This window comes from Epinephelus lanceolatus, chromosome 19 (genome assembly GCF_041903045.1).
Source record: "Epinephelus lanceolatus isolate andai-2023 chromosome 19, ASM4190304v1, whole genome shotgun sequence".
NCBI lineage: Eukaryota > Metazoa > Chordata > Actinopteri > Perciformes > Serranidae > Epinephelus > Epinephelus lanceolatus.
Genome location: NC_135752.1, coordinates 30,617,525 through 30,642,536, shown reverse-complemented (window position 1 = coordinate 30,642,536; position 25,012 = coordinate 30,617,525). Strand labels below are relative to the sequence as shown.

The following is a 25,012-nucleotide window of genomic DNA, read 5'->3' as shown; positions in this document are numbered from 1 at the left end:
GAACAAAGGGGGGAGGTGAGGCTTCCTTGTCCCTTCCCACTCCAAGGACAGCATGGGAGGTTCAGGGGAGCACTGATTGAGAGCAACACCTGTCAGGTGAGGCTTTTCGCAGTTGACGGCGCAGAAGGAGCGCCAAGTCGACTGCTATGACTGCTAATCTCTGACGTGGCAACCTGCCGGGCTCTGCGAGTCTCCAGAGGGGGAGCGCCAGGAGCCCGAGCGCAGAGGCTTTTCCAGGGCTGCAGTCCTGCTAATGTCTCCCTGAACAGAATGAACCACGCTGATATGCTCTAAATACATTTCATTATCATCATCATGATTATATCACTAATTGTGTGTACTCGGTAATGTGCTGCAGCAGCCCCCTCTTGGGAGGTGTCTGAGAGACTGAATGATTAAAACATGTACGATGAACCATGCATCAAAACGTCCCTGCGGGCTTCCTCACAAGATACATGTAAGCAGCTCCAGTGACACTCGGAGCAAGCAAACAGCAGAGGATGAGGTCTACTGAGGGTTGAATGGCTGAGGAGGAACCTGCAGGCAATAACAAGACAGCAGATGGATATTAGAGATGTGGGGGATTGACCTGAGCTGACCCCATCCATATCCATAAACCCACACGACATAACCTGTATACCTTCAGACATGACTCCTGAGCAGCCTAAATAATTCCACTACACAATAAGTAAACCAAAGGCTCAGGTTCACATTATGGCTGGGCTACTCTGGCCTGCGCAGGGGCCTGTTTTCCGTCTTTCTGTACGCTTGACAGGAGAGAGGATAAAGTTTTTGTGACAGCATTTGATGAATGTTTAATCCAACATTCATACATCCTGGGCTGGGATTGGGTCCCCAGTCAAAACCCACCAAAGACACACAGCAGGTGTGTGAAATATTCATTCACTACACGCTTCATTAAGAATGAAACATACCATGGTCCCCGTTCATTTATTCATTTCGATTATCGAAACAAAAGACAGAAAAATGAGAGATTAAAACATGGTGGGCACGCTATTCTATATTTGTCTCGCAGATTTGTAACAATTTGTTTTGTGACAAATAACTCTGCCTGTTGAAATCCCGCTGTCATCTTGCTGAGAGTCAGGCAGCTACTGCGAGAGGAGCTTTCACGTGAGGGGGCTGTAACAAATCACTGTCTGCCTGGGAATCCCCAGCTCTGCATCCGACTGCAGTAGTTTGACCTTTGACCAGTCCAGGAGCATCCGTTGACTTGTCGCAGAAAGCATGCTGATATGCATCTGAGCCATCAACTGTGGACGGGACAGTTTTCATATTTTTATTAATTAACGATGAAATATGACTACTAATGATCTCTCTCAGTGACGAGTGACTGCACTCGGACGGATGAAATGACTGATGTCGTGCCTGTCAAGGATTGGGCTCATTCTTCTTTCCTCTCAAAGTGCTGAATATGTCATTGTTGACTGCCAGTGCTGCTTCAACACAGACCTGATCACTCTGAGTGAATGTGTCACATGGATTGCAAAATTTCCCCATGGAGCACATTAAAGTTTCATCTAATCTAATTTAATTAAAACGAGGATGTGCAAGTCCTGACACACTGCCCAAGGCTGCATGTGTTTTGTTCTGAGACATTGTGGCTTTGCCAAAACACAATCTGTATTCTACCTAAAACAAATATTAAAACATGTTTAGTTTTCATTAGAAATTTAATAAATCTGTTTTAAAAAGAAAAATATGCCAACAAGGAATGTCACTGTTGTTTAGATGAACCTATTGGTGAGTATATGAACTAAAATAATAAAGGGAATGTGCTGTCATTGTAACAAAGAAATCTATGGAGTTAAATATTCCACTGTAAATATTGCAGGATGCAAACACATTGAAGGTTTATTGGCACGAATATATGATTGTTGGATTTTCATAGCTGTGATATGAAAAAATAGCAACAAACAAATACATAACCATTTTCATATTCCCCTTACTTAATTTATTTCAAATTATCTGCCATAACATGCCTGTGATAGTTCATAGGTTTTTTCCATGTTCAGGGGCGTAAGTTTAGTTTCAAGATTGGGAGGACACATTCTATGTTATGTTGGCTGTTTAAGGAAGAAGTGTTTACTTTAAGTAAGTTTTTGGAGAAGGCATGGCAGCTACGAAGGAGAACTCTGTATCCGTAAGCCGCATTCCGAGTATATTGACTGTATCCTTTTTTTTTTGGCTGTCTTGGATTGTAATATGTGTATTTTAAGCGAGTGTCTTGTAAGCCCATGCGGGCTGGGCACCCTGGTGTGCAGGACACTTTAATAAATTTGTAACTAACTAACTAACATATGAAATGGGTGGTTTGGGGTTGTATCAGAGGAAATTTTGAGTGTCAAACACTTTTGCCCCATTTCCAACAAACACTTTCAGTATGGTACCTTTGGAACCAAAAGTAACTCTTAAGACATGGTACCTAGACCGTAGATCCGCTAATTGTTTCCACTGCAAGAGGCAGCACAACATCGTTTCACTTCACATTTATAGTTTACTAATATATGTAAAACTCTTCACAGTATGAACAGTGGTTACATGAGCCTCAAAACCAGCCACAACTCAGCCCTGAGCAGAGTGACCGTCCTCTATTGACCAATCAACAGACGGCAGTGTTCACAGCTCCACCTTTTAGTACCAGATCTGTGTGCTAGGTACCCCAGCAGAAGGGTGAGCAAAAATGGGGACAACACGGAACGGTTACATTGGTACCATCCACAACTTTTCACAATGGAAACAGAAAAAAAAGTATACTGAACTGAACTGAACCGTACCCTACAGCTTGGTGGAAACAGAATTTTAATTTCCTGCCTTCTGGTGAATTTTTTGCACAAATTTATACTTTTTCTGCATCAATTTATGGTGGAAACGTATTTGATTCTGTCAAAATAAAAGTCTTCTGCTACTTTTTTGTTTTTATATTGGAGGAAATGTTCTTAATATTGAAGGGGGTGTGTCTACCCTTATGTCCATGTTTTTGTATCCCTGTTGGTGGCTCACAAAAAGGTGATGCAAATGAAATAACAAAGAGACAAAACCATCATTAAAAACCAGTATAGAAAATGTATAAATTGCTAATATGCACAGTGCATATGGGCAATGACAACGCTCATTAACATATCTGAGCAAGGCTATTGATTGTGATTACTTCAGATGCATGCTGACAGTCTGTCGGGGGGGTAATGTCAGACTGATTGGCACTCAAGTGAAGTGGAGAGCTCAAAGGACATTTCAGAGATCAGAGATAATATCTTTCACATTTGATCCGATGCTAGTTTTTCCTGATAGCTACAGAGGGTTAAATGACAAAAACTGCAACAATCACCTTGTAAACAGAAATGATAAATCTCTTTAATATTTTCACAGTATCATACCTACACATCTCTTTACTCATGAAACAGAAGAAGCAGCTGTCCAGCACACGTTTATCTGCTCCTCACATGGAAATGAGCTGAACGTCTGCCCTCAGGCAGCATGTTTCTTGTTTATTGCTCAATATAGAGGCTGAGCCTATGATGTTTGTTGTCTTGATATAGACCCATGCGCTAAACATTTAAGACGTTTAAACCAGTTCCAGTTGAACAGGATAGGATTAGTCTTCAATTTTCTTAATGGTTTCAGCCCAGGGCTCTTACAGTCTTGGCAGAGATTCTGTGGATCTCAGTGACTGTGTGTGTGTGTGTGTGTGTGTGTGTGTGTGTGTGTGTGTGTGTGTGTTAATGAAATGTATTGATCTGGTACGAAATTGACATGTCATGGTTTCTAACTTAAGTCCCTTTAAGACCTCTTTCCAGCAGCAAAATGTACATCAAAGCTCTAAGTTAAATGGAAAATCTCATTATGAATCAGGCCTGTGAGCTGACTTGTTTAGAATAAAATATGATGTCACAAATTATGATGGAAGATGGGAACATATTAGTTCCTTTGCATCTCTTTGAGGCCATATTGTGTTTTTTGAGGAATATTTGTGCCTTTTTGCTGGTCACTGTATGTCTCTGTGTAGTCATTTTGTGTCCCTTTGTAGTTTCTTTGCATGTCTTTGTTGTCATGTGTCTTTAAATGTCAAGTTGTGTCTCTTTGAGGTGTAACTTGGTCTTTTTGGTCACTTTGTGTCTCTTCGTAGTTATTTTGTGCCTCTGTGAGATAATTTTGTGTCTCTTAGCAGTTTTTTGTGTCTATTTGTAGGTCCTTTGCATTTTTTTTGGAGGTTCCTGTTGTCTCTTTGAAGTAATGTTGTGTCTTCCGAGGTATAATTGTGTCTTTTTTGGCTGTTTTGTGTCTCTTTGTAGCTCCTTTGTTGTCATTTTGTGTCTCTTTGTAGTTCCTTTGCATATCTTTGTGTTCGTTATGTGTTTCTTTAAAGGTCAATTTGTATCTCTTTAAGGTGTAACTGTGCTTTTTTGGTCATTTGATGTCTCTTTGTAGTTGTTTTGCATCTCTTCAAGGTAGCCTACTTTTGCATCTTTTAGGGACATATTTGTGTCATTTTGTATCTCTATGTAGTTGTTTTGTGTCCTTTAGTAGTTCCTTTGCATGTCTTTGTTATCATTTTGTGTTTCTTTAAAGGTCAAGTTGTTAAGTGTATTTGTGCCTTTTTGGTCACTTTGAGTCTCTTTGTCATCGTTGTGTGGTCATTTTGATTCTCCTGTTGGTCAGTAAGGGCTTGTTTGAATAACATTTTGCAAGGGTAGGCCAGGGGCCCCCCTGACACTTTGGGCCCCTGTGCCCATTCAGTATCCCATCCATGTATGGCAACAGATCAGTTGCCAGTTAGACAAAAAGCTAGCTAAAAGTAATGTAGTCTAATGCAACGGTCCTGCAATAACGATAAATTAAATTAAATATAAAAACTACATTTTGTTTAAAGGGTTTGAGAGCTGTGTTGATTCCACTATTTGGTCATTTAGGAGGACGTAGCCTGTGTAAAAATAAACTTTATTGCTGTTGACATCATACTCTGTGCACTATTTAACTCCGCGGAGGAAGTCCCTCCTTGCTCTCATCCCGCGCTCGCTGACGTCACTTCCACCACATAGAAAACATGGCGGCCGCCAGTCCGTCAGATCCAGCGCATCCACTGCCCAGAAATGTCGTCATCAAGACCGAGCCCGAAGCTGAGGATGGGCTGCTCTTCGGCCCGGAGGATGTGCCGGTTAAACGGGACCCCGTCGTCCCGCTCGTGGCTCCGGTCAGCGGGCTGCAGCCGCTCGCCTGGTCGCAGGATCACCGCCTGGCTGTGTGCACCACCAGCTCCATGTCGGTGATGGAGCTGGTGTGCGATGTACACAGCAACAAACAGGACCTGACGCTACACAGGACCTCCATCCCCGTCCCGACCGAAGCGCTAAAACTACGGGTAAATATCCACCTATGTCACCTGTTTACTCCTTAATAAGGAAACAGATAGATCCAGGGAGCACTGTAACGCAACAACTAGTAAACAAGTAAACACTGAGCCTGGTAGTTCAGCCTGGAGCTGACAGTGTACTGGATTTCCATAATAACTACTGAGTAGCCCACATGTTTCAATAAGGAAGTAACCGCTGCAGCCGGCTGCTGAGCTTTGAGCACAGGACAATCTCTCTGTCCAGGCTGCAGAGCAGGATCAGTTAAAGGGTAATGCCACCAATTTTCAATTTCCACACCTGTCCTCTGTTCATCTTAATGAATAGAAGAACCTCCAGTCCTTGAAAAAAATCACAGTTGTCTTGCAGGTAATAAAAGTAAGACTGTATTAGACTGTTAGAGATGACAGAAACATACAACAAATGCCTCCTGAATACAGGAAACCATACTCACATTATGATTGTTTCTTCCTTAATGTATATATAATTGTGTCAGTATGATGTGACCGGGATGTAAAATCTTTGATTGCTGCAAGGGGCACAGGTATTGCTGAGATGTCAGCTGTCATGTTGACACAATCAAAAACTTAAAATATATTACTGAAGCTTCTAAAACAAGTATGAGGCAGAATCAAAAAGCTGAAAACATACCTAGTTCAAAATTAGTTGTAGTGGAGGCCTCAACTTTCCACATGACAGTTGTGTAAGTTGCACACTGGACCGCGTTTGGCTTCCAAACTAGTTGAGACGTCACAAAGTCATGCTTGTCAATTCATTCATTCATTTAATGTAACCGCTTACCCTGTTGGGGGTCGCGGGGTGGCTGGAGCCTATCCCAGCTGATTGGGTGAGAGGCGGGGTACACTCTGGACAGGTCACCAGACTATCACAGGGCTGACACATAGAGACAGACAACCATTCACACCTACAGTCAATTTAGAGTCACCAGTTAACCTGCATGTCTTTGGACTGTGGGAGGAAACTGGAGTACCCAGAGAAAACCCACGGTGACACAGGGAGAGCATGTATACACTGCACTGAAGGGCTCCCCCACACCAGGGTTCGAACTCCCCACTCTGGGTTTGAACCAGGAACCCTCTTGCTGCGAGGTGTCAATGCTAACCACTGCACCACTATGCCGTCATCCTTGTCAATACACGTGCCAAAGCCAGAAATTTGAAATATGAAAACAACCTTTTAGCGTCAAACTGAGCACATATGTGATTCTGCACAGTTATGATCAAACACTGTGTGACAATTTGCAAATAATTTTCTAGGGGAGGACTTTAATCTTCAGCTATTATGGAAAAGTATTGAGTTGACCATCTCCAAAACCCAAAACATTTGCATTTTTTAATGGCTGGCATGTCCAGACGTAAAAATATCAAATGGAAGATTTTTTTTTTTTTTTTCATACTATTTGCACCAAACTCCCAATAATGAGTACGGTTTAAAAAATGCTGTCTACAGAAGTTCATTTCTGTCTCAAATGTCAGCTGTTATGTCTGTATTTTTTTTTTAACTAATTAACTGCATGCATGTGTTATTTATTGCAGCTGTGTTATTTGTGGGGTGCCTTGGACTGACCCGGTTACTCCACAGACCTTGTTGTGAGCAGTTTCATGTAGGAACTATTTTCTTTGTACTGAACACACCAGCCAACCGTATCGTGTGCATCTACTCATGGACGAGAGGCTTGTGCTGTTGACAGTGGGAGATGTAAACATTGATGGCATCCTCCTTGGCTGACCTGTATCGTTAGCTAGCTCAGTGGTGCTTGGTGAGGTAGCAGTAGATGCAATTCTCCTTCTGCATGGTGATACTGCTGGCAGATTTAGTTCATGAGAAAGAAAGCAGTTCTGTCATGAAACTGCTCACATCAAGGTCTGTGATTATCTTGAGTAACGGGGCCAAAATTTCTAAAAAGAGACATTACTGTTGAGTTCTTTTAAATGTATTTTTTTCTAGGGCCAGTATCTCCAACACATGGCAACCCACACTAAAACAATCTAGCCCGATAAATAACACTACAGCTATGAGGAAAAATATGTTTTTGATTTTGAGGTGAACTGTCCCTTTAAGGTAATACTGTACCACTGCTATTAAATAACAAAAGTGTGTTCAAAGAATAAATAGGTGATTACAAAATGACATCTGTGAGTGTATTGGAGTAGTGTTACTACTATTTGTCTACTTGTTAAGCAACCTGTGTAAACATGCCTCAGAAACACAGCCAAGCTACTATTCACTTGTGTGCTATTAGTTTGGCAGCGGTGGATGTTTCTGTATTTTCATTATTTACTAAACTGAAAGAAAGATAATTAAAGCGATGGAATACAAATGTTGATGAAAAGAGAAACTGAGAAACAATTTTTGCCGTGGTAAATCTGTCTCTACGCAGCTGCTCTGGTGTATAAACATGATTGTTTATAGGTTCGTCTCCACTCCAAAAATCCACTTGGCAGATAAAATACTGGATGGAGCTGAATTTTATAATCCACTAGGCGCAGTGGCAGACAGGCAAAGTAGCTTTCCTGCTGTCATTTGGAGATATGATTAACTGCTTGTAAATAGGAGGGCTCCTGAGCAGGGAGCAGTGGATGATGGCAGTCAGAGAGGCCAGGTTCTATCTGACTGATGATACTGCTGCAGCACCCATCCATATGTGGGCTGTCTTTCCATGACAGGTGTCCTAAAATCTGAAGTACTGCATGTATGACATTTTCAGATTGCTTGCCATTTCTCAGTATTTTAAAAAGGTGCTCTTAAATACTGTATGATTCAGAGTATTTTAAATGGCACATATTGGGCCGGATGTAGTAACATTCTCTTTAGAGCTGCCCCCTGAAAGTCGAAGATATGAACCACAAGTTTAAGACCCTTCAGTCGACTGAGATTCTTCATGTCAAGCTTTTTTTAGGCCAGTCAGTGTGCAATGTACTTTAAGGGACCTTTCAGTCTGCGAATGTCTCTGGTACAGGCAGCTGCAGACCCAAATCGAGTGAGAGTGAGGCAGCTTCCCAGAAGAAGAGAGCATTTGCCTTCTCAGACTCAGAGATAACTCTGAGAGGTGGTGACAGCTTACAGTAACTTGATACAATACAGTCTGTCTTTTGTTTGATGTCTAATGTTGGCAGAAACCATTGCTGCACATTTCCGAGCTGTCGTTAGCGTACTTAGTCTGCATTAGCACATAGAGCTAACCTGGCTTGTCTACTATATTACGTGAAAGTTACCCTGTGCGTCCTGCTGAACCACAGCAGTATGGCAAAATATTTGTTATGTTGTATATGCCATGTCAGCTGAGGGACACACACACAACCCTTTTCCAGCAAATTAGCTCTGACGGTTTTGTTCAGGAATCCGCCTGCATTTCCACCAGTTTTGAGCGGAAACATTCAAGGATGTGTCATCAATAGAGGACCTTGCACAATGCACAACAGAAGTAAACATTAGTAGCAAGATGTTGGAATGCATTGATTACATGTGAGCTGTTGATCTGGTTTTACTGATATTTGTTTTTATCCAAAAACAAGCAAGGTCCACCAGTTAGTGAGACTACTACCGCTCTTTTTTGTCAACAATTTCTCACTTGACTCCATTGTTGCCTTCTCCATCCTCTTTCCAACCCATAGAATATGACACACCCACCGATGTTGTCACAGTTCGTACTTCAGGTCAAGGACAGCCTGCTGTCTTTTGGTTCCAGCTTGGAACAAACATTTTGGGTTTTGAACCAATTTATTTTGGGTCAAAATACTTTTGAATAGTTAAAAATTTGGTGGAGGAACCAGAATGAAACCTGTTCCATGTTTTTAGAAAAGGGGTAACAGTGACAACAACAGTAAAATCTAAAGAAAATGGTTTGACATGAAAATCTAAACAAAAAAATACTGGGTTTTTAGTCTTAATTTTGACCCATGGACCAACAGTATTTCTTTAGCCCACAAATGTAATAATCCAATCAATACAATTAAAACAGATAGCAATCAAAATTTTATTGTGTGACATTCATGCATTTTTATCCTTAGTCATTTTTTTTCTCTCAGCCACTTGTAAAATTTTCTCTTAATCTTAGAAAATGGCAAAAATAAGAAAACATAATGGTTAACCCTGTAAATCTGTGGGTACTAACAAAACAAGAACAAACTATATAAAAAGTAAAAAAAGGAAATTTATTTGTATGTCGCTTCCTGCATGACGGCCATTGTTTCATATGTAGTGTGGATGTTTGCTGAGGTGACCTGACCTTTAATCTTATTGTTTTCATTTGTGTTTTTTCACTTTTAAGGTGGGACCAGCAGCAGAGCTCGCTCAAGCCACAGAGAAGTTCTCAACACATCCAGACCCCACAGTGAGGCAACTTTTTCTAGCTGACAGAGTGATGAACCCGTCGCTAGGGCTGCACAAAGGAATAAAATATGCCAGCTGGTCGCCGTTAGGCTGTGACTCAAGTGGGCGCTGTCTGCTCGCATGCCTAACACTTGACCACAGACTCACCATTCATAACAGCCACAAGCGTCTCGAGTGGAACATGCTGGTCAGTCTCACCAAAAAATACAGCGAGAGGCTAAAGGAGCGAGGCTACTCCAAAAAAGACAACAAGCCTCCACAGGCAAACCTGCTGGACTTTGACGAGCTGCAGCGGCGCTTCCGTATGCAGACTCCTCTGAGAATGGAGTGGTCGAGTGTTTACACGATCAAACAGGTTCAGCCAAACAACACATGCAAAGACATGGAGATGGTGCTTCTTGCTGTCTTAATGGAAAACGGTGACCTTGTTTTGTGGAAGTTTGTGTTGCCCTTTTTAAATGCAGCAGATGTTTCGTTTTATGACATCGTTGAGTCGGGTGTGACTCGACCCAGTGACTTGGCGTGGTGGGAGTATGAAAGCTCAGATCGGCGGATGAGTGGCCTGATTGTTGGCAGTGAGGTGGGACCTGTCAAAATAATGCCGGTCAGCCTGTCTGGAGTGAAGGGCTACTTCACCCTCCGACACCCCGTCATCCTCTGGAAGGAGTGTGACGAGATCGCAGTCGAAAACCTCAAATGTGTCCCAATGATCCATCCGATCCAGAAGTCCAGCTGCAGCCTCATCGTGGCCTCACGTGGCTGTTACGTCTTTTGGTGCCTGCTCATGATTTCACCAGCTGGACTGAACGTACACAACTCTCATGTGGCTGGGCTGCACTCGCTCCCTGTGGTCTCACTAGCGGTCAGTCAGCATGGCGTTGCAGTGTACACATGTTCTGTAGACGGGTGGATAAAAAAGCTGACTCCAACATTTACAGAGAACACTTTGATTTTCAAACAAGAGGACATGTTGCGACCTGAAAACCTAATGGGGAGGAGGATACACGGGATTGCTGTTAGCTGCAATGGAGCGTACATTGCGCTTGCTAGCACACAAGGTATGGTTGGCGGCTATCATCCGATTAACAGGACTTACCAGGTTCACTTTGTGACCCTGAAAACGCCAGAAACAGCAGCAGCACTGCTGCTCAAGTCCCCCACACAGAACTTGTACAAAATGTCCGACCTGCTCGATCTCGTCAGGTGGCAAATTCTGAAAAACAAATCCATCCCTGCAGCGCTGCTGGAAGAGCTTGATCAAAAGATCCAGGAAGTAGACTCGCCATACTTGTGGCGATTCAAGCTCTTCTTGGTGCGTATACTTTATCAGTCACTACAAATGCCTCCCACAGACCACCGCTGGAAACCCACATACGACGAGAACAAGGTGTATGTAAGAGATGAGGATGAGGAGGACGAAAAGGATGGAGAAGATGCTGTGGAAAGCGATCCCAGTGGAGTAAAACAGGAGAAGGAGGAGAATCGGGAGGAGCAGATGGCGGAGGTGCAGGCTTGGATCAATGCTGTAGAGACTCACATGATGAGAGAAAACATGAAGAAGGTGCTGGGGGTGGTGTACCTCAACACCTGGATCGCTCAGAACACCAGCATACCCACCTGTGGCCTGGTGGAGTACCTCTCCAAAGACACTAACGACAGAGCGTCAGAGGTAAAACTCAGTGTCTAACCTCATCGCTATTCACTGCAGCTTCTTAAACAACAATGTTGTGATCTTTTTGTTTAACCACAAATCACCCTCAAATAACTACTGCCACCAGACTTTGTTTAAATTAAGTTATTTTAGCATGTATGGAGCCAGCATATAATTGCATCTAACTGGCGTATTCTTTGTGAATACTTTGGTTTATTTCAACCAAACCAGAGTTGGTGATTGTCGATGCAGTGAAAAGAGCAAGACTGTTTTTGTGGGTTTTATTTTGTTTCAGTCAACTTTGCACGAAGTGTGTTTTACAATGATAAAATTACTGTTTATTTAAATGGAGTCTGGTGGGTTTTGCCATAGCAATGTTGATGCTGTTGTGGAGTTAAACAAAAGGGCATGTCTCTTAACAAAAAGATCTACCTTTGTCAGGATTTTACCATAATGTTGTCAGACACTTGTTATAAAAATCTGAGCCTGTCGGTGGCAAAAACAAGCACCTCTAGTAGATGGAAATTAACAGCCAAGAGAGGTTACATTGCTGCCACTGCTGACTGCAGTGCTCTCTCTCAATACTGGACCAATTTAAATGTTAATCCATTAGCCATTTAGACACAAAACATGGAAAACAGAGTCCAGGTTTGAAAATATATTAGTTACCCTTCATATCCATGAAATAGTCTCATTAGTTCCTCAATGTGCTGCATTTGCTGTTGAAGCAGATCAGCGAGGGTCAAATCACTGTATATAGAGGGAAAGGCAGTTTGCTTACTGGAAAATATCACAGCAGCGTTCTGAAGAAGATATTAGACTTTTAACTTACAGAAACATTGTGTGCAATAGTCCACCATCTTTTTCCTTCCTCTGTCACTTTTTCTCTTGTACCCTCTCAAACACACACACACACACACACACACACACACACACACACACACGCACACACCTTGGAGAGCGCTGCAGCACTGCAAAAATTTGTCCCTAACCCTTGTCTTGCACTCTCATTGACTGTAGCTTGCAGACAAAGTCCCTGACAGGTCCAGATATTTAACACCCTAGATAATAATTCATAGATAACATAATTTTTGCCATTTAGCATATGTTTTAACAGTGGCTGCTGTTCAGCAAAATTCACCCACTTTATTGGTTTAATTGCTTTTTTGTTTTTAACAAAATTAATGAAATATCTTCCATGGTTCTCACTTTTATTAATAAAGACTGAACATGTCTTTTTTTCTATCAAGGAGGCAATTGCATTTTTAATTTTTAAATGGCTTCATATTACAGCTATTTTAGTTTTGTATTGCTGTCTGTTCATGACATAGTATTATATGTATCAGGTGTACGTGCATGACTGATTATGACAAGACTTTGTGAAGTTAATGCTGCTGGTCATCTCTGATATTAAGTGTTTTAGCCTTCTTGAGATTAGCACTAACTCTCATTCACACTGTCCTCTCTGCTTCCATTAACACAGGTTAAATTGCTTTCACTGACACCCTCTGGTTCTGTGTGTGTGTGTGTGTGTGTGTGTGTGTGTGTGTGTGTGTGTGTATCATCCTTCTCAGGTCCTGATTGGCCACATCAAGAACAAGATGAACAAGCAGACGTTCTTGGAGCGCTGCAGCCTGTGTCAGGAGGTGTTGCCCTTCTCGGACCACAAACAAGCAATCTGTAAAAACGGTCACATGTGGCTCAGGTATGAAGATCATTCTCTCCCGCGAGTTCAAATCGAATCCACTAAAGATGTTTTTTATTAGCTTTAGCGTCAACGCGCCTGACGGGACATGAATTGAATCTTAATGCCAAATCCCTCTTTTTGACGGTATATTTATCTTCACAGAGCCGTAATCAAGCCTCCCACCTTGTGATATTTACCCATGCACCACTCTCGTCGTCTCATAAATATCGTCTGTCAAACATCTCTCCTGCCTTCTCGCTAGCTGGATCGTGGTGCCTCTGGTGGGCACTGAGAGGGAAATCTGTGCCCGTCAGCTGTACCTCAGTGCTGTTCCTGCTCTACTTTTGTGTGTGTGTGTCTGTGTGTGTCTGTGTGTATATGTGCATGTCTCTGTCCCTGCCAGCCAGCCTCTCTAATGCCTTTCTCTCGCTCTCCTCCAGGTGTGTGTTGTCATACCAGGCCTGCCAGACGCTGACGTTCAGACGTTGCCTCCTGCTGGATACCATCGCCAGACTGCCAGAGCCTGAGGGTAAGCGCCACTTTCCATCTCTCTCCACCTCCATTTCACAGTCGCTCTCTCGATCAGCCATCTCCTCCTGTCACCTTCAGCGTCGGCCTTCATCCCGCTCTGCTGCTCAGATCGTCGCTTGACATTTCAGATTTGGAGTTGGTCGAAAACTTCATACCTGAAACACATGAATGATTGTTGAATTTAGCTGATGAATTTAGAATTATTGTGTCTTTTTTGGGGCTGATTTACAATCATGGCTGTCTCCTTAAAGGGGATCTATTATGCTTTTCCTTATTTTCTGTCATGTATCTAATGTTAAGGTGTCAGATGTTCATATTAAACATGGCCAAAGTTTCAGATAATGAGGTAAACATGTAAAAGTAATTCCTGTGAGCAAAAACCGCATCAGACCATTCTAAATATTCTGTTTTCAACTTTTATTTCTACTTTTGAGACAAAGTGACATCAGCTCGTGACATATTTTTTTATATGGTCATTTCCTGAAGGCCTGCTACTTGCAAGAGTTTAATTTCGCCCCGATTTCAGATCTTAATCCTGATGGATGCATGTCTGGTTGTGAATATTTTGGTTTAGAAGCTTTTCGTGGTGGGTTTTTTTATGGGAGAAAAGTGAAAAGTACTCCATTACAGTCATTCCCTGGCTGCAGTGACAGTGCAGAGACATTAAGAAAGGAAAACCCATAAACGTTAACCAATCAGAGCAGACTGGGCTTTTTCAGGAGCGGCACTTAGAGAGACAGGCCCGAAAACAAAGCGGGGTCAATACAGGTGTTTTAGCACAAACAGTGTTGAAAAAGAAGGTTTTTTGAACATTAAAACATGTTCTAGTGGAAATCCAAAATAAGCTGGTAATCCAAAAAAAGTTAATAGTTGAATCATTGGTCCGTTTTTTGGTTGAGGTGTTTATTCCCATGTTTTACAATTGTAGTCTTGCTCTGAATGTCTCAACGTTTTAAGTTCGGTTGCACTCTTAAAGGCAGATGAAAGTAAAATGCAACTTTAGAAATTTATGAGAATTTTAATTGTACTTGACAAAAACAAACATGTACTTAAAACAAGTGTGTAGCCCAGTAGTTTTCAAACTTTTTGTGCCCACAGTCACACCTGTATTTATATCTGTGCACAGTTGCTTCTATAATGTGTGTAATCATTCTTATCACGACATAAGACAATAAAAATAAGAAAAAATAAGACCGGTAGCTTTCGTGATACTGTCTACTGACAGGTTTTTTTTCTCTTTTCTTTCGGTGGTAGGTCGTCTTTGCTGGTGCTTTGTTGTAATTTGCTCTGTAGAATAAATCAATCCATTGTCGTGCTCACAGCTTTCCCCTTTTAAATGTTATCATCCCTCACACTGGCTGCCAATCAGGGCTTTAGATGTGTCACACACTGGTAATTCCCAAGCACGAAAGGCAACAAATAGGTCCCGTGTGAAGGTTTTTTAAATTAAATTAAATTACATTTTTCAGCTAGAGTTTGCCTCTTTAGTAGGAAATTGGTGCACACAACACACTGATACAGTCATTAAAAAATTAATTCATAACTTTTTGTATAGGTCTAGTTGAATATTGAATAATGATGTGTGGTTATCAGAAAATCCCACGGCACACTTGGATTGGCATCTTGGCACACCAGTGTGCTGTGGCACACCATTTGAGAACCACTGGTGTAGCCCAATTTCAGTCATGCCATTTGGGCAGATGCACAAAGGAAAGATTGCGTAAGCAGGATTCAAATTGGCTTTTTACATCTGAGCATGTGCATGAGAAAGACTTCAGACAAGGAATGTATCTGGCAGGAAGACGGGAAAGATCAATACATTACACATAATGATACGTACATCCTTGTGTTTGACATAATGCCATCCACAGTCTGCACTACATCAACCAGGTTACTAAAGTGCATGTAAACGCACTGTCTGATCACATGTGTTAGGCCATTTAACTCTGTGGATCCAACCTGACTGATTTGATCTGATTTGGGGGGAGGGGGTTAAACACGTATTTTTGACATGTTTTTGACACATTTACTCTGTATTTGATTGCAGCACATCAGTATCAGTATTTAAGGCTGCATATAAGCAGGTATATTAGTGAAATATTAATTTTCATTAGGTATATAAACAGCCCAGCAGCAGTACTGTCTTTTTTAGAATAAGGCCAGAACCAGAGTTTTTGTGCTGTATTCAGTGAATGCATCATCATATCAGTACAACATCAGTACAGTCAGATTCATCCCTATGCCAATAGCATACATTCATTATGATTACATACTGAAAAGCCATTTATCATGATTTTATGTGGCACTTTAACAACGGGTCTAGTGTCAGTAATCAGCACAGTGGCTCCTGCAGTGGGAGAGAAAAGTTGCGAGATAGACATTGTCCTCTTCCCCGTGTTTGAGAATGGGCTTCATCTGGCTGCAACATGCATCCCAGGTCTTTATCAGTGTTGAGCACCTGGGGCACGACTCCTCTGGTCATTCCAGCCTATCTGGGCTGCAGACTGACAGGTCTGTGCAGCTCTGGCATCTGTCAGAATCAACATGATCCCAGCACCTGTCTCAAAACATCTGACAGATTTTACCTTCTTTTATATTTGGTTTTTAAATTGCGTTGGCTTTGACAGTATTAAAACGTTTTCAGAAGTAACATTGCTGGCTTCATCTATGAGTAAAAATAATGGCTCTCGGGCTCTGGAGCACAGGTGTTTGTTACATAAATGTTTTGTTGTGGCTATATACTTTAGAATCATTTCATATTTAGAAACCTTCAGTACAAACACAACTTGTTTTCTCTCCCCACAGATCCAGAGTGGATAAAGAAGATACTGCAGGCACCCTGCACGCTCTGTGACTCGCCAATGATCTAGAGCTGAACGATCAGAGGAACCTCAGGGTTTCCCTGCGACCTTCAGAGCTTCCCGCTCTGACGCAGGGTCCACTTTTGTCAGACATCCCTGCTGCGATTTTTTATTTTGTGTATTTTGTTCACATTTTTATTACTTTATATGGGTTTCTTAAAATTGCAAATAAAAGCCTTTGGTTATATGTTCCAGCTTTTCTTTCCTCACTAGTGTAACCTACAGACAAACTGCTTCCCCCCGCCGTGGTTTTAAATTAATATTTTACTGAGGTAAAACATTTTGGACTCAAACTTTACAGATTTCTTTATTTTCTGCCTTCTAAAATAAATTCCCAGTCAGACACAGTGTTTGCACAAGGGTGCAAAGAAACAAAGTTTAAAATGTGGTTATATGTGGAGGCTTCTATTATTCAGTAGGACTTCAGGGCACCATAAATAAGCTCCCTCATTTTCCTTATGTTGACTATATTTCCAAACCTTTGGTGTAGTTTTTATTGCAAGTAAGTGGAACTTACTCTGCTAGTCCTATTTTAGTGAGGGATTTTTTTTTTTTTTCTTCTTTTTTGAGCGCAACAAATAATACACTCTGAATAATACATACTCTGGAAAAAACTCAACATACCTACTTTAATTGGCACTGTAAAACAATTTCCAAGCTCTGGGAGGAGGAGGGTGGTGGGTGGTGGTGCTCAGTCATTCTCTCAGATGAGGACTTCCGCTAATGTAAACGCAGAAGAGAAGGAGCGGCGAGGCAGATGAGATGAGCAAGAGGCAGGAAGAAAGCGAAAAGTGTGCTTAAAAACCCGGCGCGGTCTCTCCCACGGGAGTGCGTTGTAATGAGATTCAGCAGTAATGAGGGACAGAACATGGCGCCAGATGTGATTCTAATTCTAATCAAGGAGGGGAGGGTGGTGGTGATGGGGGGGTTAGAGAGCATATTGTTAAATACAATTAACCCTTTTTTTCATATTTGGAGGGAACAAGGGCTGAAGGGAGGGGATACAGGCTCAGCGGCATGTTCTCGGCCCCAGTTCCTTGTTTGGGAGACATGGAGGTCGGCGGCCGGTGATCAAAGACGAAGCTGGACCTGTGAGACTGGGCCAGCAGCAGAGCCTCCTCCATCCACCACTGCCTCTCATCCCTTACATCAGCAGGCCCGGCAGAGGTGGGGTAGGGTCTGCCCTCCCTCTGGTGTCACTGGAGATGATAGCCTGCCCCGGGGCGAGGAGAGAGGAGGCAGCTCGGCTCCAAACACACAGGACTTCATGAAAGGGGAACTTTTTTTTAGTTTATTTATTTTTTTTAAATCCCACATTTCTTTACCCAGTGGTGGCATTTATTGGCCCGAGACTCAGTGAAGATCCAGTCCTTTTGGGGAAGAAAGGAATGTCTCCCACTTTACTAGAAAGTGAATCATTTATCACATTATCATGTGCAGGAGGAGACTGGAATGTTTTGGACTACTGCAAAGATCAGTTTTTAGAGTACAGCTGCAAAAATCATCCATAAGTGAACAGGGGCTGAGGTAAAAACAATACCAGTAAAAATATCCTATTAAGTAAATTTACTACTTGTTAAAATAGTGATAATTTATGAAACTACCTAACGATGTGGAACACTGCAGCCCTTTTCAAGATTTAATCCTAGATGTGCAAAAAATAGTTGTGTGGACTTAAACATGGATTTTTTTTACAGTACATACAACAAAAATTGCAAAGCCTTATATATTTCTAACAGTTTTATAATCACATCTCATGAATTTGGTGAAGTATGCTCAGTTTCTGAGCTAACAGAAAGCTAGATAGTGGACCTTGAGTTTGGCTTTTATGATGTCCTTTCACTCTTTTTGCAATAGCCTTCCTGATTTCCTGTTTTTTTTTATCTTAGTGGTGTAAAAGGCTTAGCCTAGTGAAAAAATAATGCAGTGGAGAAACTCCCATGTCAGTAGAGGAAGATATGAAACTGTTGGCCTCTAAAGGTGCACAAAGTGGAATTGACTGTAAAAATGTGGTCTAAGTGATCAGCGTTCTGCATGAGCGGGCACATATTTTGGTGAACTGCGAGCTGGACTGTTCAGTTTCCAACTTATGAACTTCGACGTGAGCACTGTTCAATCTTGCAATGTTATTTTTCCATCACTTGGCATACTGATGCAAAACCTATGTTGCATCAAAGTCTGTTCTTCCCAGTGTTGCCAGATGTACGATAATTTTGCCCTCTGTATGATGAAAGATCAATAATGCCAAAGAGAACCATAATGTAAAATTATTTAACCATTTTGTTACAGTTAGAAGTTGGTTTTATCTGCGTCGTCTCATTTTAATTCATTTCCCAACATGATCAGGAGGGCTAAATTTGAATCCTGCGTCCCACCAGTCGTGCTCAGTGTAGGCTATGATGAACCTGACTCATAAGTTTGTACCTTCTCACTAAGGTATGCTGTGTTCAAGCTGTTTTAAATGCACCAGTAAGCCCAGTTATTTATTCATTTTATTTATTAAGGGGAGTGAATGGCCTTAACTGTTCTCATGCAGAATATGAGCAGGCTTTCAGTCATATTGTCTCTTGATTTAATTTTGTAATAGTAGCCGATTGCAAAAATTGTCAGAGTGATAGATTTACAGACTCATACCCCTTTCAATGTATCATAGCTACATCAGCTTGCTTTAACAAAATAATGTGGTTAGATTTGTAGGCATGATACAAAGTTGTTAAAATACACATTTAGGCCATTGCTGGTTCTACCATCAAATTACGTTTCCCTCCTGTTGGCTAGTGCTAATGACAATTGAGACAACACAACTACCAGTACTGCTGAAGCCCGTTCATATGAATATTTGATGGACTTTTAAGAACAAATCAATCCAGATTCCAATGGAAAAAAAATGCACATTTTTAAACAAACTGTGCCTTCTGGGTCTGGGTCTGAAAAAACAAGCCTGAATGTCAGCAACACTGGCAATGAATTTGAAACGACGCATTATGCTGAAACATCCAACTAGTCTTAGGAAATAGCTGCAAGAAATGATGATCACAAGATTTTATCTTAATCTAAATAAATATGAAGACAAGGGTGACCTCTAGTTTACCTGGTAGAGTGTGCAGCCCATATATGCTGAGGCCTGATTCCAACCTTTGCTGCATGCCATCCCCCTCTGTCTTCCACCCCTCCTCCTAGCTGCACTGTCAATAAAACCCAAAATTGAGATTGTTAGTTCAAACTTAGTTCAAAATTCAAATTGTGAACTATAAATGTGAATTAGTTAGTTTTACACCAGGTGAACTGAACTTTGAGCTCAGTGATTATCTCGAGTGGTGGCCACAGTATCTTTTATAAGAACGCTTTCTCTCACATTTTAAAACAAAGGAACAGAAGTTCAAAGGAAAACATGAATCCTCCTGATTGTGCTAAAAACAGCAGAACTGTAACATGGCCTCGCTTCTGTGAAAAAGAGCTGAGTTTAGCACTTCATTAAAAACAGCTTAGGTTTAGTTACCAGTTTTAGACAGTGCTCCAAAAAGCACGAGTTAACAGAGAAGTTAAAAGCGTTGTAATGAGCTGTTCATCAGCGCTGACTGTGGGAGGTTTGTAGTGTTTGGCACCTCCATGGCTGCCAGGTTTCTTTTTTCCAGCCTGGGGATTTGGTGCTTCGTGTTATAGTTTGTCAAGTGGAAGTGGCTCCTCAGGTTGTAATGTTCCTGTCACTGATAGGTGGAGACCAGCACTGTTACAGAGGTTAGCTGTGTTTGGTTGATCCTCCTCCCGCTTTAATATAATAATCCGTCAAAGAGCAGCTCCACGAGTAATTACCTGCTTCCCCTCCCTTTCTCTCCCACTGTCTTTGCTCTCAACACTTCAAACGGGGGATTTTTCTCTTTGCATACAATATTTATATCCTTTATGTCAGTGGCTGGATGGCATAAAACATTCATGGCACCTTTTCACACCTTTAATTTCATGTGATATTCCTTTTGTTTTGTTTAGATTTGATTTTGAACATGATGTGTCCCACCGTATTCTCTCAGGAATATCTATTCACGGTGGCACTTCAAGTTTACATTGTGACATGTGACTGTGTCACCTGGTGGGATCACCACATTGTTTTATAGACAGGCAGCGTTTATGTGTCTCCTGTTGATTATTTACACATTTTGTCACATTTTTGAGAAAAGTTGGGGAACAATTTATGACAATAAACACCAAGGGACAATACAAATGCCAGAGATAATTCTGTCTACATTGTGGGCAAGTCAAGTACTATGGCAATACTGAATATTCATATGATTATTGAATCAATGTGTTATTTGATTTATGCAATTTTCAATTTGCAAGATTAGCCAAAAACAGTTTCTCAGCGTTGGCTCGTGGCTATGCTTCCTTGTCAACACTGTGGGTGGCCATTATCGCCAGTAACCACTGTATGAGGTCAGTGAGGAGCAGTGCTGATTAGCTAGCCACTGGGATACACACATAAGCCCTGTTTCCACCAAACACTTTCAGTATGGTACCTTTGGAACCAAAAGTAACCCTTCAGACATGGTACCTAGACCATAGCTTTTCCACCACAAACAGTACTCTTAAATGTGGGCGGGGTTGTTGTCACTCACTGCTCCGTCCAGCACTCACTGTATTTCCTCATTACTGGTGACACAGATGGAAGTCTGCACTTTGTCTATCGTCCACAGAACGAGGCTGCACGCAGACAATTGCAGAACAAAATAGAACAGGCTGCAGTGAGAGTCTCTCTCCATGGAATATTTAAAAATAGCGGGTTTGTGCATTTAGTCCTTCTCAGGCAAGCTCACAGGAACGATGCTCTTTGACGCTTTTCTTTCACTGAGTGATGATTAGAATATATGTAATTTACATAATCCTGTCAAAATTAATACACATAAATGCTTGAAGATCCACTCATTACTAAAAGTGTATGTCATATAAAAACTAAAGTAATGGTCCAAGTTGTTACAGTGAAATTTAAAGTGTGCTGATGGATTCACATTGTCACCTCATGCATTGAGTAACATTACAAGTCATGCCCCCTTAAAAGTTGCCAGCAGTCAGCCCAGTGAATTAAATTATTTTTTTCTCTGACTCCAGCTGCTGTGAGAGGCAGCAAAACATCCTTTCATTTTATAGGTACAGTTTACTAATAAAACTCTCCACAGTATGAACAGTGGTTACATGAGCCTCAAAACCAGCCACAACTCAGCCCTGAGCAGAATGACCGTCCTCTATTGACCAATCAACAGACTGCAGTGTTCACAGCTCCACCTTTTAGTACCAGATCTGTGTGCTAGGTACCCCAACAGAGGGGGGACCAAACATGGAGACGGTACTGAACGGTTCCATTGGTACCATTCACAACTTTTCATAATGGAAACAGGAAAAAAAAAATGTACTGAACTGTACTGCTCGGTAGAAACGGTCCCATAGGGACCTTTAATCTACTGTATATCACAATCAATTGTAACAATTAGTTTATTAAATATAAATGTAAAGATAATAAAGAAAATATAGATATTTCTGCCATTTTGATGTATAATATTAGTAACTAAATATATTTGCTCTATTGCTCAGCCCTTAGTGACAAAGCCTAATGACCTGCTGAAAAATGTGACTACACACCAGGTACCATAGAAATCGCAGAAGTTTGATTCAACATCAGGACTGAGCGGTGGGATTCCCAGACAGTTCTAATCCAAACATGCATGTGTGAAATTACATGCTACATGCAATCTGCCCCAGTACCATATATGCCCGGCACGTACGAGAGGTGCCTGCACCAGCCCGCCCAGAACATATATGCTCACAGCCGCAGAAGTATAAATTAGGCATGACTTTGCCGTTTCTTTATGGTAATTGTGTCTGTGTAGCATCCAGACAGGAAGCAGATAGTCCTGGCTGTGTGTAAAGTTAAGTCCCAGAAATACACCACAGCAAACACTGCGACCCTGCGACAATCCAGAGTTGCATCATTGCACTCCTGCAGCTGCTGACTCCCTCCACCCCGTGAGACTTCTGTTTCTAAACTCTTCTTAACTGAGCCGCATCCCCCCCAAACTTGTCAGTGCTAATGAAGTCAGTATGCAAGGTTGTCTTCTGCTCTCTCTGAACCGACGGGGTGAACATGGTTGTCTAACTGGTTGACTCCCCCGCTCTGCCGCCCCTGGGGAGCAGAGGGAGGGAGGGAGAGCGGTGACCCGAGACCAGCCGTGGGGTTGTGTGAGGAGGATAGAAGGGGGAGGATGTATGTCCATCATTAGAGTCACTATTTGTTCCCGGCTTTGAGAGCACTGGAGTGGAACTAATACTGAACAGCAGAATGGACATGGAGAGGGAGGGCCACTTTTTACTGCTACATTAATTAAGCTCATTCTCAACATGCTCCCTGTCTCCTCGTGTTCTGCTGTAATTAAGTGGAGGGCCATATCTACCGTTAACCTTTTCTGATGTTTAGTACTGTATCCCTCACTGGTGAGAAACAAGTACATTTACGCAAATATTCTGCTTTGATGCAGTTATGAGGTACTGGTGCTCTGAGTACCTCGATTTTTGGAGATTTTCTTCTTTTCCTTACAACATTTTATAAGGAAATTAACTCATATATAGGGCTGGAACAGATTATGATTTTTGTCATCTATAAATTAGTGAAAATAGTGAACAGTCTCCAAAATGATGTCTTCAAATTGCTTGTTTTTCTGACCAAACCCGAAGATATTCTCCTCACACTGGAGAAGCTGAAACCAGATTATTTTTAGTCTTTTTGCTTGAAAAATGACTTAAATGATAAATGGATTATTGAAAAGTTGATTAATTTGCAATTAATTTGTTGTTTGAGCACTACTTTTCACTCTACTACAGTTACAAGTAGTTTCTCTGCTGACATTTAACATGAAATAAACTCATAAAAATACCACTTGGGGTTAAAAAATGTTGCCTCTATAAAACATCAGCATTACAGAAATACACAAAACCTGACAACTTTGCTTTAGCTCACTAACATACCCTAATGCCAAGCACCAACCTCTGGGGCTTTAAAATGAAGCCAACATAGAAGCACCAAAAACTGCAGTTCCTCTAATGGCCACTTCAGACTGGCTCCGAGCGAGTCAATCACACCCATTTTAAAATGCCCAGCTTTACAGCTCTATAGCTAATTTCAACATTCATGACCGTCATACATGTATGGTAATTTTTTATTTTTTTAACTCACCCGTTTGAATTTTATTTAGGCTTAAAGTTATGTATAATTAACGTGCTGATTAAAGGCGTGGCCACTTTGAGTAACAGGTGAGTGCCATCTGTTGTCAGTGTTGGTTAGGTAAAACATGGTGCCCAAGATTCACAGAGCATGGGTGCAGCTGTAGCTGTTGCTATTTCAGTGTGTTTTCAGTTCATGAAAGTTTAATTTTAAGTTTGGTTGCCTAAAAGTCTTTCCAGTAAGTTTTGTTTTAATGGTTTTAAGCCCGTTCTTTGCCAGTGAACATAAGCATTAGCATTAGCATTAACATAATTGACCAACCATGCTAACAAAGCTAGCAGCTAGCGTTAGTTCAACCATCTCATCCAAATATGGTCACTTATGGTGCCAAAAATCCAAACTGGCGAGGGCCAAACTGCCAAACTAGAGGCTTCAAAATGGGAGTCCACACACCAACTAGTGACATCATGGTGACTATACCCATTATTTTTATACAGTCTACGCATGATGCACATTAGACATCATCTTGATAGTTTTAGTGAATTGTCTCAGCCTTTACTGGGGGATGTAATTGATCTGAAAGCATCACACATAGCGTGCTGAAAAACCGTTTGAAGGATTTTCATGTTACGTTACAAAGATGGATAGTGTATGCACATCCCAATGTTTTATCATGTGTAAATTGATGCTCCTAAAATGACTGAGGGCAGCTCTAACCAGGGCTGATAACCAACTGGGCAGTGCAGGCAGCTGCCCTCCAGGCCTCCACACCCTCAAGGGGCCTGAAGGTTCTGGTTTTACCATGTGGCAATTAGTTTGTGGGGATTTAATTAATTGCACATTTGTTAGCTAAAGGCCCTGAAAAGATATTTTCCTGATCAGTGACTTACTATGAGAGATGGAGTTTAGCAACATTTAAATCAATATTTGGTTACGTTTGTTTGTTTATTTTTCCAGGCCACTGTCAATCAAATCTGATCAAACCACAGACACACAGTCCTGATGGAGCAGCCGAGTCTCTGAGTATTAAACTTTGAATAGATAATAACAAAATGTGTTTTTTGCCTCAGACCTTTGATTGTTGCTTAGTCATGAATATTTGATGTTATAGAGAAACACTTAAGATTTAAAAGTTGTCTGTATCTGCCAATAAAGCACAATGAAAACTGGAATGACAGGGGCCTCAAGTAAGTAAAATATCAACCCAATGGCCAGATTAAATGTTGGCACTGAATGTTTCTGCAAACCACGGATACATTACATTTGCATGTTATTAAGAAGCTAACACTTCACGTTTCTTTACATTTCAACAATACTTTGGTTAACGTTGGTTATGGTTCAGCACAAAAACCACTT

At 41.4% G+C, this 25,012-nt stretch overlaps 1 protein-coding gene across 1 annotated transcript; it reads left to right on the top strand.

Annotated features, from left to right (window-relative positions):
- The first annotated feature begins 5,043 nt into the window (after positions 1 to 5,043).
- gtf3c4 (general transcription factor IIIC, polypeptide 4) lies at positions 5,044 to 16,639 on the top strand. Its single transcript, XM_033646231.2, has 5 exons — positions 5,044 to 5,380; positions 9,661 to 11,391; positions 12,948 to 13,078; positions 13,501 to 13,589; positions 16,397 to 16,639. The coding sequence occupies exons 1-5, from the start codon at positions 5,066 to 5,068 to the stop codon at positions 16,459 to 16,461; spliced, it is 2,331 nt and encodes a 776-aa protein (XP_033502122.1). The 5' UTR covers positions 5,044 to 5,065; the 3' UTR covers positions 16,462 to 16,639.
- The last annotated feature ends 8,373 nt before the right edge of the window (positions 16,640 to 25,012 follow it).